Source organism: Thermobia domestica, chromosome 11 (genome assembly GCF_964235325.1).
Source record: "Thermobia domestica chromosome 11, izTheDome1.hap1.1, whole genome shotgun sequence".
In the NCBI taxonomy this organism is placed as follows: Eukaryota; Metazoa; Arthropoda; class Insecta; order Zygentoma; family Lepismatidae; genus Thermobia; species Thermobia domestica.
This window is the reverse complement of record NC_137464.1, coordinates 115107221-115122795: the sequence shown is the minus strand read 5'-3', so window position 1 is coordinate 115122795 and position 15575 is coordinate 115107221. Positions and strand designations below refer to the sequence as shown.

The 15575-nt window shown below is 37.2% G+C and overlaps 1 protein-coding gene across 3 annotated transcripts in view; it reads left to right on the top strand.

Annotated features, from left to right (window-relative positions):
- LOC145664365 (uncharacterized) overlaps positions 1–15575 on the top strand; it is a 68548-nt gene that overhangs the window by 38867 nt on the left and 14106 nt on the right. For 2 of the 3 annotated variants that reach the window (XM_081731005.1, XM_081731007.1), the window contains exons 5-7: positions 1087–1228; positions 10690–10829; positions 13880–13969. In XM_081731005.1, coding sequence (XP_081587131.1) covers positions 1087–1228; positions 10690–10829; positions 13880–13969 — 372 coding nt within the window. Of the gene's footprint in view, positions 1–1086; positions 1229–10689; positions 10830–13879; positions 13970–15407; positions 15548–15575 lie in introns of those variants that run through there. The other variant, XM_081731008.1, reaches the window with a different exon arrangement.

Below are 15575 nucleotides of genomic sequence, written 5' to 3'. Positions count from 1 at the left end.
TCTGCTCCAGTTTGCCCCTGTACGAGAAACCGGCCACAATCATGAACCCTTTTGGGAAACGAAAGAACGTGTTTTGGCTCTTGGGGTCAACAGGTCCATATGTAATGACACGAACTGTATCACAGTCTGTTTGGTAAATCCCCCCTTCCCCCACATCAAGGCCAACAACAAACTTCCACTAATCAGCTCCCGCCAAGTGAACTTTGTGGTGGACAAACACCGTGTGCGTGGGTTTTCTCGGGGTTCTCCCGTTTCCACCCACTTTCTTCATTCCACCATTTCATTCATTTCTCATAATTACCGTCTCCTTTAGCCTAACCGGCATAACCGTGGGACGTAAAACTCAAAGATTTCATTTTTTTTTTTTTTACTTCCACTAATCACTCGCGATATGACGTTCCTCAGTTCCTTTTTCGCTCAGCCACATGAGACGGTTTGAGCACGTGCACACTGCTCTTGCGAACGACCGAGAGGCGTAAATCCCTGTAAATGGCCTGTTGATGGTCATCTGCGATGTGCGGCATTTGCTGGCCATCGCACGTTGTGTGGAGAGATTTTCGGAGGCCACCATACGCCAAATCACACACAATAGTGACGGATTCTCTTCACGGAAGGCCGGCTTCTAGCTGCTGGCATCAGTGTGGTGGACCCAGGACTCTGTTCTGCATATGTCCATATAATACAATTCACAGTGCCACGGCCTACAGAAAATTACACACTTAACAAATTTTAACGATGCGTAACGCTGTGAACTTAGCGTCAGAAAGGACCATAATGAACCCCTCTTAGAATCTGATCAGTTTCGGCGTCTTCAGACTATGCTCAACCACACTGCTCTACTTCGTGACTATCAAGATACTGTTGCTTGCCTCGTGGAAATTTCATGGCAGTAGGTTGCGCATGCACGGTACAGTTGCACATTGACTTTGGCTTAATATAAATTAATCAACCTCTGTATATGTTTGAGAGTTCATTATGAAAGTCGTGAAGACAGAAAAATCTATATTACTTCTATTATTTACAGGACACCACCTATATAAATTGAAACTGACTTTTTGCGCATACTTAAAATATTACTCTTGACAGGTGAGAAGCCATTTGGATGTAGGAAATGCGGTCGAAGCTTTGCGGAGCTCTCATCATTGAAGAAACATGAACTTATCCATGCAGACTCAAAGCCTTACAAGTGTAACATCTGCAACAAATGTTTCACACAGAGCAGCTCTAGGTACGTATGTGATTTTTGTTATGTATCCGTGCGTGCGCAGAACCGAGGTTATGAAGGACGAAAAATATTGAATTGTAATCCGGACCACTAGTCAGATTTGTGTTTGGGGCAGTATACTTCGAATAGTTTTGAACGTACGTTAATACCCACGCCCACCTAAAGGGAGTGCGGTGAACTTTACTGCAGCCGAGAATGTTGAAGGCATGGCATCAAGAAGTATCCTCCCGCTGTGTATCATCGAATTTCAAGGGTTCTGACTTGGAGTGTGTTGACTGTAAATAAAATGTCATGGAAATGTATTTCAAGCTGCAAAAGGTGTTAGGTGTGTACCAAGCTAAAAAGAAATTATTTAATCTTAGTTAATGAACTAATAAGATACCGGTAATGTGAGTTAACTAATAAACACGAAAATTCCTTAAAGGACACGTACCGAGGGTGAGGACAAGGAGTCGTTGAAATGTGTACGAAAAGGGTGATTAAATGAGTCCAACAGTGATTTATTTTTTTATTCTTTAATATTCTCTTCTAAACAAAGGTATTAGTTATGAATGTTTCTATTATTATTTGTAGTTTACATGGAATCTGAAAAATGTTATGAAACTACGAGGGTAATCAAAATCAATATACAGTATTCAAGTATTTGCAATAACTCATCTCGTTCATGGCCCCGCGTAGCGTAGTCGCTAACGCTCTCGCCTTCGGTGCGAGCGGTCCCGAGTTCGATTCCCGGTGGGGGCACTTGTTCGAAAAAGTGTAAAACGCCTTAGCCATCCTGAATGAGGTTTTCCTCGGTTTTCCTCATTCACACCAGACAAATACCGGTGTGGTACCTAATTTATAGGTCGCAGGCCGCTCCCTTCCTTCCCCAGTCCTTTCTTTCTTCCATCTCCCCGGATAGTGTGATCGCGGAGGGAAGTCATCCCTCAAACGTGACGGATGCCGAAAGCTCAGAAATCTAAGTCCTAACTCATCTCATTACATGTTACTGTACAATCTCCAAGTACGAAAACAATCGTTTCATGATAGCTGTTGGTGTCAAATTAACTGGACTGGAGAAATCGATTATTTTGCAAGTGGATAACATATGCTTTTACGACAAGATATATTACAGTTTTGGTAACTGGTGTAACCTAAAGTCATAACTCGTAGAAGCTAAAGCTGTCCTTAAATTTGATATCTTAGGCATTCTTTTCTTTCTAACATGCTGTGTAATTACATTCAGTCCTCGCTGAAACTGTAATCGCTCGTAAGTAATTTTCTGCTAAACAAGTTTTGTAAGTTTTGAAAAATTCCCTCATTCGTTCATGGTGTTATTTTCACAAACGATAGTGTATTTACAATCTATGTTTTATAAAGTTCGATATTATTCATATCTTAAAAACATTCGAAACACTTTATGAAGTGAAACAGACGAATCCAGCGAGTTCCTGTTCCGGAATTCAAAACTAAGTTCCATTCAGAAAACCTAGTAGGTTGAATTTTATAACCTCAAAACAGACCTAAAGTGAATAAATTTAGCGATAAGACATCTAAGATTTGAATTTCTCTTTCTCCCTCTCTCTCTCTCTCTGTGTTGGTTGAAGTATAGCATCCCCTTTCAACACCCAAACTATATGAGACGTGGTCGTACATTTCAAGATGGAATCCGAACCATAATACGTTTAGTGCTCTCCCACCGGGAATCGGACTCAAAACCTCGTGCATCAAAGGCGCGCGCTAGTAACTAGTCTGATGCGAAGGACTTTTTCTTTATTTATTTATTTTTTCTTTCTTTCTTTTTTTTTTTTTTACCTTGATAATTAAAGGTAGATATAGTACGTGTCTGCTTCAAATAGGATTCTGTAATCATGTATAGAAGATTTTCGAGGTAAGATGGAACGATAAAAGTACTTACCTGGTTAGCAGATGCTTTCCTCCACCACCGATTCTGCTCGATGTGACACTCACGGGGCTCAGACGATGGCTGTGCACAGGAATTTCTACCAGAGGAGGTTTCGTCGGTGGACATGAAAAGTAACTGCCTGCCAGGTCGCGCTGGAGACTCTCTAAAGGCCTTCAATGGTACATGGGCGGCGCAGAGTGAGACCCTATTTCAAAAGCCCAAAGCCACAGAAATCTATGAGTAATGCATCCTAGGACTTTACAAGAATACATGAGATTGGCACTATCTTGATACCAGTGTGGCTGGAAGCCTTGTTCATATGAGTGCAAACGTTCCTGCTCCGCAAGCCATACAGTCAAGGGATATAGATCGCATAGAGGAGGTCTATAACATGTTCCCTGAAGTAAGCCGCATTGGCCTTCACATTGGATGGTACCCACACAAGAGGAAGTACACCCTGACTAGCACTCGGCCACCACTATGAAACTGCGTGGAAAGTTCTCTTGAAATTAGCGGACCTACTCACTGCCTTTGGTTCGGTAGAAAATGTTGCGTGCCTTATTGGAGGCATATAGATACAGCCACATTCTTCAGGGGGTGACGACCCACACCACTTGCCACCTGTTAGATACCATTTATACAGTTTCCTGGCGTTGGTGAACTTTGCTGCGTATGCTGATCTGTCAGCATGTCGGCGTGATTTATGTCACACTTCCAGTCCTAGGTTACAGTGAATGATGCTGTAGAGTGCCTATGGAGATGCCGTGTTGCCTGCCTAAACTCAGTTGTGTTGGAGATTCTCCTTCATTATCTCACAGCGAATTACATGCTCTATGCCAGCTGGGCGGATCGGCTGCAGTAGGTCCGCCTCTCGTTTCTAAGGTGCCTCCCTTCTTCTGGAGATAGTGCGACACGTTGGTTGATCACGTATTGCACGGTGGCTGTACTAATGTCCAAACCAAGATCTTCCGATCTTAACTATCACTGACTGGCTCCAATCCACCTTGAACGGTCCGCAGATGTAGCCTTCCGAGTAATTCGTGAGCCACAGTGCTATACCTGTACCGATCCCACTCTCCGGCTTAATGTTCATTCATCAGGCCTCACCTCACACATAGTCCAGGTAGCTCAGCCGTGAGTGTATTTGACTCACCATGACGCCACGACAAACTTCTTTCATCTTATCCTGAACAACCTTCTGTATACAGGAATTGTATTTGCCCGTCCCTCCACCATGCTTTCTGAATTACTTTGATATCCATAATACAACTAATAAATAGAATCTACGTATTGTCTTTGTACGCTATTCAGGTAATTTGCATTTCCGTACAAATGACCTAGAACAGTAGTTCTCAGCTTTTTGAACACTACGGCCCCTTTTTGTTAGCTTCATTGACTCCAGCTTCCTTACGAATAATAATAACAATAAAATAAAATGTGCCAAGTGTTCTTTGCGGTGGTTGATAAACACCGTGTGTGGGTTTTCTCGGGGGTCTTCCATTTCTTCACACTTTCTTCATTCTACCATTTCATTTATTATCATTATTACCTCCCTTAGCCTTAGTGCTAATCGTAGGACGTTAAACAAGAAAAAAATAATAAAATATATTAAAAACAACCTTAATCACCGCCCCACGTCAATGCGTCCGCGACCTATGGAGAGATGCGGTCGCATTCGTTGAGACCGTACTTACCGTTTCTAGAGTAAAAAAAAAAAAAAAAAAAAAAAAAAAACCTACAAATTCCACATTTTGAGCGTCAGTACTTTTTAACATTAGCTTATTATACATAGTATTTACTCGACCCATACAGCTATCGGAATTATAGTTCTTCCTCCAAAGTGAGGGTCCGTTAGCTCAGTGATAGAGCATTCACTTTTGTTGCGAGGGTCCCTAGATTTGATCCTAGACCATGAAAGTTTGTGGTGGACAACATCGTATCCGTGAGTTTTCCCATTTTCTTCTTCACTTCCATTCCACGAATTCTTCCGCAATAATTAGCTTTCATTTGTCACAGCTCTCCATTATCCTAAAGGGCATAACCATGAGACGTTAAAGACTTCGTTTCATTTCAGTTTTTTTTTCTTTCTTTTTCGAAACTTTATTCTGTACTGAAACAAAGTAGACCAATCAAACATGCATATCTCTCCTCTCGAATTCTAATAACGTTCATCTACCTTGAACGAGACTGTTCGTTCAAATAACGTTTTGAGTGTTTATTTTCCTGTTTCAACTTTTGATTTAAAAAAAAAAAAATCAAGTTTCATTGCATATCACCCTTGCGCTGCTCTTACACTACATCCAGTATGCATTGGTGTAGATTAAAAATAATGGACACTTCAATCTCACATTTTGTTACCAAGTTATTGCTGTTTCTGCACTTTTCCAACAAATTTTCGACTAGTCTTACGCCAGAAGGAAACATTTCTACTTCCAAGTTATTCTGTATTCTTTACCGTATCTTGGTGTCAGGAATTACTTTCCAAACGTTGTCGATATTGTTTTGAATTACCCTGGGTATATTGTGTTAGTACCAAAGGATGATGAATAATAGAATGTTTAGCGAATCGAATGGAGGTTATACCTGGAAAAGTTTTCAGGTAATGAAATATAATATTGTTAACTAACAGTCTAGAGCAATTAAACGGTTTACAACTTGTAAAAATAAATAAATAAAACCTCCTAGATCAGGACAGCATTTGGCTACAAGTAATAGCACTTTGGAATTAGGGCAGGTCCTCCAAGTGGGGGGTTGACGTCAGGTGGGCAGCCGGTTTTAAAAATAATTGCTAAATCAAATGGATCGAGAAAGGAATGTAGGTGAGAAAAAGGATAGGGCATACTCCAGAAACTATGAGCAGACCGATCGCCATAATTCCGTGAGAAGTGAGCAAGGGCTTCTCCTTGCAATGAACGAATGTGCTAAAGAAACTAGTCCGAAAACAGCAGATTAAACTAGGAATGTGGTACATTGGGACCTTAACAATACAGATAGGAGCTACGAATTATAAAAACCAAGATAGCGATATACCCCTTATTCCACATCTTTCTAGTTTATTTAAGATAATTTTGTGTGATATTATGTAGAATGCTTTAGCTAGGTCTGGGAAAACTGCAATTACTTTTTCAGCTTTATCAACATTTTTACAAACAATCACTGTTAAATTGTATACCGCATCTGATGTACTTTCACCTTTTTGAAATCCATATTGATTTGAAGAAAATAATTTATTTTGTTCGAGAAAATTAACTAATCTTCTCTTTATACATTTTTCTAACAGTTTAGCACAGTTACTGAGGATTGATATAGGTCTATAGTTATTAGGATCAGCCTTTGAGCCCTTTTTATATATAGGTTTTATTACAGCAGTCTTAAAATCATCAGGAAATACACCTGTTTCTAAGCTTAGGTTAAAGATATACTGCAAAGGTTTTAATAGATTTGATTTCGTATGTTTCAATACACTTGCTGATAATCCATCTATACCAGATGTGTTTTTGGTAATAGTTCATTTATGAATCGTTCAATTTCCTGTTCAGTGATTGGAGTAAAGTATATAGAGTTTACTACTTTAATTTGGGAATTCAAATTCAAAATTATTTTATCATCAATCTCTTTTCTTTTTTTTTTTTTTTTTTTTTTTCAACACTGGAAAAATGCTCATTAAAACTTTCAACTATTAACATTGGATCACGTTCAAACGTTACTAGACCACTTTTAGTGTTTAGTTCATTTATTTCTACATAATTTTTGTCATTTTTATAATATCTGTTATTACCTTCCATAATTTACTAACATGTTATTGCATAATGTAATTTGTTTTCTGTAGTAATCATTTTTAACTTCTTTTATTAATTGTGTAAGTTTATTTCTATACCTTCTGTAATATTCCTTAAATTCTAAATCGTTTTTTTTTATTATTATTATTAAACGACTTAATCTATCTCTTTCTCTTACAGAGTTGAATAATGTTTTTGTTATCCATGGTTTTATTTTGCGTTATTTACTACTTACTTTTTTTTTATTTTTATTGTTAATACGTAAGTTACTTATATAATTTTTCATCATTTGGATGAAATTCAAAGTTGCAGTATTAACACAATTACTCTGTATTACCTGATTCCAGTTACATTTTTTTCAATTCTTCATTTAATAAAGTATAATCTATAGTTGTTGTTTCATATGACATTTTTTCCCTCTTTTGCATTGTAATGGGAACATTTATACTAGTGAGAAAGTGGTCAGTTATACTTGTTTGTAACACGGCTGATGTGACATTCAGTGGACATCGGTGCTTTAAAAAAAAAATGATCTATACAAGTCTTACTATATTCTGTAACTCTAGTGTGTTTATTTATGCATGAAACATAACCATGACTGTATAGTAAGTTTAAATACGTGTCTATATTTTCACAGTATTTGTCACTTAATATATCTAGATTGACATCACTTAAAAGCAAAGAGCAAGTTAATGAATTTTTAAGCTCATCATTTAGTGATTGCAGAAATGCTTTCTCATCACCACTTGGAGTGCAATATATAGCTAGTATATTACAACCTTCTGCCTTGTTTAAATGTAAGCGCATTCCAGTGGCGTCAGCAAGATTCAGTTCCGTTACCTTGTCAATGTCAACTTGCTCGTTTACAAATATCATGACTCCATCTGCACGCGTTAAAGATCTATTTGTATAATAACAGCGATATCCGTTTATGTTAATGTTACAAGTTGCTTCATTTTTCCATATTTCTGCTAAGACAATTATATCTACATTTATAGCAATATTTTGTAACAATTTTTGAAACTACTAAAAATTCATCTGAATTTTTTCTAACAATTTTAATATTCAATTGAACAATCGTAATCCCTGTTTTACCACTAAATAATTCATTAAAAGAGTCTATATTGTTACAGATGTTAGTGTCTATATTTTGATATAAGAAAATTTCATTAATTACCTGTTCCATCTTGAGTTAAGTTGACAGTCCTGTTGAGCCACTTAGTTTTGCATGTTTTGTAGATCTTCTAGCTTTTTATGTTTCACTCGGGATGTTTTGCCATTCCTTAGAAGCACTTTTCCATCACTCACCCGAACAAATCGGGAACGGTTGTTTCTGGCGAACTGTTTTGTTTCGTATAGCACTTTTCGATTGTTTGGTGTTCATTAACAAAAACTCGATTGTTCGGGAAATCAGGTTTGACTTCTGACGCTAGAAATTTCTGAATCCAGTTGTCCCTAATTACTTTGAAAGAAAGTTTAGCTATAATTATTTTGGGCTTGTCTCTTCTTGATGTGGGCAGTCTATAGGATTTTTGTATATCTTCACTTTTTATTATTATTCCAGCTGCCTTCGCTACCTTCACTGCCATTTCATTGGTTTGTTCTTCTTTTGCCTCGGGAATTCCAACTATTTCAATAGTTTCATCTAACTACTTTTGTTCTAGTTCACTTACTTTGTCCTCTAGTGTTCCAATTGCTTGTTTCAATTTTTTGTTTTCTGTTTCCAAAGTCTCCGACTTTTTCGTTAGATTACTAACTAATTTCTTTAGATCACAAATTTCCTTAGTAAAGTCATCAAATTTGTCCGATAGAAAGTTTATGGTTTTCTCTAGATCACGAATATTATCTTTCATTTGCATAATTTTTGGCATATTTGCTTGAATTTCACTCACTTGCTGTGCCCGATTTGCACACATTGCACTTCCACTGTTTTTTTCTTGCTCGTACTTTCCGAATATTTTCACCATTTTTCAAGTATGTACATTTGGCATGAAAATAATTATCAAAACCACCGGTACACAAAATAATTTCTTTCAGATTGACGGCTGAAATTTCTTTCCTGCAACTACCACACAAATCAGACATATTTGTTATGAAAGCAAATCTGTAGGAGCGATTGTACTACACGTCTTGCTTGCACGAGCGCTAACACGAGAACTCTTCCATTGCATATCTTCTTTGAATAGTTTTCAGAGTATATGAAACAGACTAAACAGCATGGATAACTTAAAAACTTATAGATTAGAAACTTGAAAGTTATTTACTTATCAGTAATTATTTGAAAGATTCATTGTTATGATAAAAATTTGGAAAACAGTGTGCACAATACGTGCTTCATTTATTGTTTCACTTTTGCTCGTTTGTTATTTCTCTGTTGGTGCAGTTTTTAATAATAGTATTTGGTCTAGGAATTAATTCGTGCGGTTGGTACGCACACATTGAAGCTGTAGTACAAACACAAAATACATAAATACCTTAAGAAAAATATTGTCCATCGCTAGCCACCACTTTCGCCCATCTGTCAGGCAATGTACGGATTCCGTGGCGAAAGAAGTCCTTATCCTTGGAAGCGATCCAGTCAGAGACCCATGTTTCGATATCTTCTGAAGAAGTAAACCGCTGTCCAATCAAATCGTTGTTCATGCAATCGAACAAGTAGTAGTCCGAAGGAGCAACGTCTGGTGAATACGGCGGGTGGGGTAAAACTTCCCATCCGACATTTTCTAAATAGGTTTTGACCGGTTTTGCGACATGTGGGCGAGCGTTATCATGTTGAACAATAAGTTTATCATGTCTGTTCTCCCATTCTGGTCGTGTTCTGGCCAGAGCTTGCTTCAAACGCATTAATTGTCGTCGATAACGTTATCCATTCATAGTTTCACCCGGTTGCAGCAGCTCATAGTACACCACACCTTTCATATCCCACCATATGCACAGCATAACCTTTGCACAGTGAATATCTCGTTTTGGTTGTGATGGACCTGGTTCACCTGGTTTCACCCAGGCCTTTTTTCGTTTAGGGTTCTCGTAATGGATCCACTTCTCATCACCCGTAATAATTCGATGCAGAAACCCCTTTCTGCTCTGTCGTTGAAGCAGCAATTCGCAAATGGTTTTTCGTCTTTCAACGTCTCTGTCTTTCAATTCATGTGGAACCCAATGTGACATCTTTTGAATCATTCCCATGGCTTTCAAGCGTTTGGAGACTGTTGTTTGATCAACGCCTAATGCTGCTGCAAGTTGTTCCTGCGTTTGACACGAATCCTGCTCGAGCAATGCTGTCAATTCTTCGTCTTGAAATTTTTTTGGCTGTCCAGCTCGCTCTTGGTCTGCCAAGCCGAAATCACCACTTCTAAACCGTGCAAACCACTTCTGACACGTTCGCTCAGCTAGAGCATGGTCACCATACACTTCCACCAAAATACGATGACTTTCAGTCGCACTTTTCTGCATGTTAAAGTAATGCAGCAGGACACCCCGCAAAAACACTTTATCAGGCACAAATTGCGCCATGTTCACTTAACTACAAACTGTTGTTGTTGACGCTTTAATCCACTGCCCTATACTACGAACGATACGCGATGACAGGGGTTTGCAACACATGTGTGGATACACGGAACTGTGGGACGCTCCGTTCGTTGCGCCATCTCTTGTCCACCCGCACGAATTAATTCCTAGACCAAATACATAAAGCAGCTTCACAATATAATGAACAAAGATTGGGAGCAAAATATGAAAATTACCTTTTTGATTATCCTTTCACAATTTTTGATTAATTATTTATTTCTTCCTGTTCAAAGAGGTGCCCACCAACGGAAAGTTCATGGGATTTTACCAAAATCATGCAAATCAAAGAAGCTGTCAGAAGATTCAATATCGGAAAACAATGGAGAAGAACATGTGTTTCTTTTTCCGCCGAATCGCATTATACAGTTATCTGGTATGTATACTGTAACAGTATTTCATAGAAAAAAAATTAACAAATTTTGTTATTAATTTCTATGTTGAACAATACACTGAAGTGCTACAATACATAAGTTATAAAGAAAATGACATTTCAGTCAATAATATTGGATACCTCACATAGCGTCATAATATTAAATTGCCGACAAGATTCGATAGATTCTCCGATCTTAACTAAGAGGTTCAATAGAGTTTTCAGCAGTTAATCCTGCTTGAAAATGTACAGTCCGCAGCAAAAAAACCTGCAACATGAGCATGTAAGTTTATTGTGAAACTACGCCTAACAGCACAGGGAATCAACATAACATCTAAGTGGCACGAATCACGCCAGGAGAAACCGGCGTCCTCCCCTGCACACGTATTTTGGAGCAAAAGACTTCGTCGTTTCACAATAAACTTACATGCTCATGTTGTAGGTTTTTTGCTGCGAACTGTACAAGTATCGTTCAGATGTAATGTGATTTACACTTTTTTGCACGGAAATTGATAAAAATAGTAGGGGAAGACGTTGTACCTTTGAAACAATGTACCTTTGAACACCTGTGCTTTTCTCGAATTCAGAGCTATCTAGGCGCAGTGATTAAAATTCATTTGAAAGATTAAATGAAAAAAAGCACTACAAACGCGTTTGGCTGTTGTTTACTGAGTGTTGTGTCGAGTAATGTTCCTCTTAATTTTTTCACCCCCAAAACGAAGATTTTTGTAGTTACCTTTTGAGTTTTGTGCTCTTTGGTTTTCGCAACTTGTGATATTTATTTGTCCAAACTTGGGGTAGAATCATTGGTAAATACAGTAATAGTTTTAGTTTTAACTTCTGTTTAATATTTAAGCTAGTGAAGAACTTTTTTTCGTAATGGTGACCCTCTTGTACAGCGGGGGACACTTCTAAATGGTACAGCCATATGGAGATTTACGGCTAAGGTGTACCATTTAGAAGTGTCCCCCGCTGTACCTATGAACATTGATGCATCGTGTACCTTTGAACGATAAATAATACTGTTTAAAGCTACACAATGTAAGTAGATTCTTCTTTAATTAAACCTCAGTTGGGTTTCACGGATGTTTTACTATATTTATTTATCTTTGTTGTAACAAGGTGATCATGAATGATACCGTTACATTAGTGTCATAAAATGTGAAGTGGGTTAACAGTTGGAGTGTCGATTTAACCGCTGATAAAGATACAAGAACTTGTCGAAATTTGTCAGTAATTTAATATTGCGACGCTTTCTGAAGTATTAATATTTAATTATACGTTAATTCAGTTCTATAACCAATTATTTCAAAAGTGTTTACAAGATATATGCAGTAGCGTACGCAAAGGTGATTTCGGATTTTAACCCTCACCTTTCTTTGAACAAAATATTGTGAAAAACAAGAATATATTAAATTAAGATATCTATACAAAAACACTGAAACGATATGAATTTGTGACCTTGAAACCCATTCCCCTTGATGAAATTCTGCTTACGATACTGCATATATGTATCAGTGATATGTACTTTCAAGTCAGTTAGAAAAGTTGGTATGAATTAATGCATTATATGTTTGATGTGTGGTAAAATTTCATATATAGTGCTAAAATGAAAATATTAACCTATAATTGAATTGCTGAGTGCAATCAGGATACTTTCATCCTCTTGCATTATGTACCTCCCATCTAGCTTTCTGGAAAAACAAAAACAGCTCTGTTCTGTCGTAGCTGAGTTGGAAAGGAAACGTAAAGAAGCGGGAGACCCAGATTCGATTTCCAGTGGGAGCTTATGTAGTTCGGATTCGACGTTGAGCTGTAGTTCCATGTCTGATGTTGCCTCTTGCTAAAACAGACGCTAAACTCAAATTCAATGAAAAAGTAAAGAAGTATCAGGGTGACAATTAATGAATTACATAAAATGAAACGGAAATTAGTGATAAACTACATACTACACAAACTGTATTGCACATGTAAGTGGCACTACAGACATTCGGATTTAGGTTATGACGTGTTTGATATGTCTGCCATCTCTGGTATGCAGACGAATAGCAAAATTCTGCATGATCCGCTGAAGTGTCGGAACATCGATGCTGTCGCTGACCACCTGAATGGCCGTTTTCAGCTTGACAATGGCTTCGGGGGGTTATTGCTGTACACCTTGTTCTTAACATAGCCCCACAAAAATGAGTCACATGGGTTCAGATCCGGGGAATATGGCGGCCAAGCGAGTCCCCTTCCAATGGCCCCTGCGGTGCCTAAAATACTCCTCCAGGACGTCAAACACTCTCATGGTCCGATGGAGTCGAGCTACGTCCTGCATGAACCACATCTTGTCGAAATCAGGGTCACTTTGGATAATGGGTATGAAATCATTTTCCAAAACCGTCACGTATCGTGCAATAGTCACCGTGCTGTCAAGGAATATCGCACCGATTATTCCATGGCTGGACATTGCACACCACCGTCACCCGTTCAGGGTGGAGAGACTTCTTCATTGCGAAATGCGGATTCTCAGTCCCCAAGATGCGCCAATTTTGCTTATTGACGAACCCATCCAAATGAAAGTGGGCTTCGTCGCTAAAGTGCGCTTCGTCGTATGCGCATACGAATTCCCATCATGCCCTGTAGTCAGCCACGCAGTTTGGACGTCATCACGAGAACGACGATTTTATTTCATATAGCTTATTAATTGTCATCCTGTATCATCGTAGTAAGTAAATTATATTGAAATGCCCCTTTTAATTTTTGTAAAAGAAGTCGTTAAAATTCTACAGTTATTAGAGTTACAGTATGGTTGTTAATTCTTACGTATGAATAGTATCAAATGGTGCTTAGTTTCAGTCCTTCCGTGTTCATTGTACATGTATTTAATTGTACCTACATTTAATTAATTCTGAAAGTTAATAGAATTTAACAGCTTCTAAGAACGTATTTGTTGACACGATGCATACGTTAAATATTTTAATTTGTTATATTAGCTCAGAGGATAAATATAGTCATTGCTGTGAGATTATTTTTATCTGTCGTATAATGAGTGGAATTTTTGGTTCTAGGCACAGAAGATAACAATGGAATTACTTTTTCTGAAACTGACAATCAGATATTAGCTTTAAAGATGGAAGACTTGGAATTTTGTGGAACAGGTATTTATTGCTGCTGGAATAGTATTTGTTAAATCATGCCTTAAATATATAATATTTCATCGCATTTAAAATAAGATTAATGCATCGATTATAGGGCAAAAATAGTACAGATATACATATATGGCGGACAAGTTACACACGATTATATGCTTTGATTTTTCTCTAGTGTTCTTTATTTTTTTCCCCTTCTCTTTACTACGAAGATGCACACGTTGTGCCTGTGAATTCTGTGTTTCTATTTAGTGTTTTCTGTGTGTGTATTTGCTACACAGCTATCTATTGTAACGCCTCTTTTCATGGGTTACGTTTGTTTATCAGTATGAGTATGAAAATATTTTCATAATATTATAAAATTTGTTTGGGTCACCATGTTGCTTCACAACAATTGCTTTAGTAGTTTGTGTTCTCAAAATAAACCTTCAACTATGTAAGATAGGACTAGAACTCTTCTAACGCATCTCTCACATATCAGGTATCCAGATTCTTGTACAGTTGGTGCAGATAAAGTAAACAGATTATACTAATATGATATCTCAGCAGTTTCGAACTTAAAATATCAAGCAAAATAATTATTAATTAAATAAACAGTCAAAGATTTAATATTTCAAGAAGGAAAAGTTTATAACACAACTTGTACATATTCCAATTTAGGCGAGATGATACCATCAGTAGTTTTAGCAGTGAACCTACAGCAACGTCTCTAGAAGCATTCATACTTTCATATGCACATTTAGTTTCAATGTAGGAAGAAATTATTAAATTACAACAGAACACAGCAGAGCACAATTGTCAACTAATCGAGTACTTTCTTATTCTTCATAAACTTCATAAAACAATTATCGTTGACATTAATTTTCTACATATATTCATTTCATACATTATCTTTTTGCATCTATTTAGCGTCGTGTTAATTATAATCTTCTTCTGTTGAACATGAACATGATACAACTCTGACACAATATTCCGTTGAAACTTCTATTATTCCGACATTTGCTTGACGTACATTTAATGATCAGGTTGCTGCTACAAATAAGCCTAACTAGGAAACAAGTCTTCAGTTTTGGTATTTCAATGCTCCTGATATGTATTTCATTTATATAGTATAGATATCAAACTAAATTTGCGTGATATAGTCTTATAAGTTGTAGATTTCTTTTTGGTAACTTAAATTTTAGGCATAAAGCATAGTGACATATAGGGATTAGAGACAAAAGCTACTTAGAACGTTATTTCTACTGTATTAATCGCAGCTACTCAATAATTTATATTAAAACATTAATTATTTGATAATACGATTCACAAAAATTAGGTCTAGTCCTTTCCTATGTCTAATTGCAGATTACCTACAGTAGTTGGCATAACAGGTACATTTTAAGATTAATAGTGTCACAATTTACTTTTTATTCCGAACTAACATTTTTCGTTCTTTTTCTTGAAGATTTCAGTACTTAGAGACCAGAGAAATGGCATTCACGGAGATGACAAAGCTTCTGTACAAAGCACCTAGTACTAATTTATAACTTGCAAACATTCTGTGACTGTACCAAATAATAAACAATGTAATAGTAATAATAAAATGGAACATTATAACACATAGCACATAGAT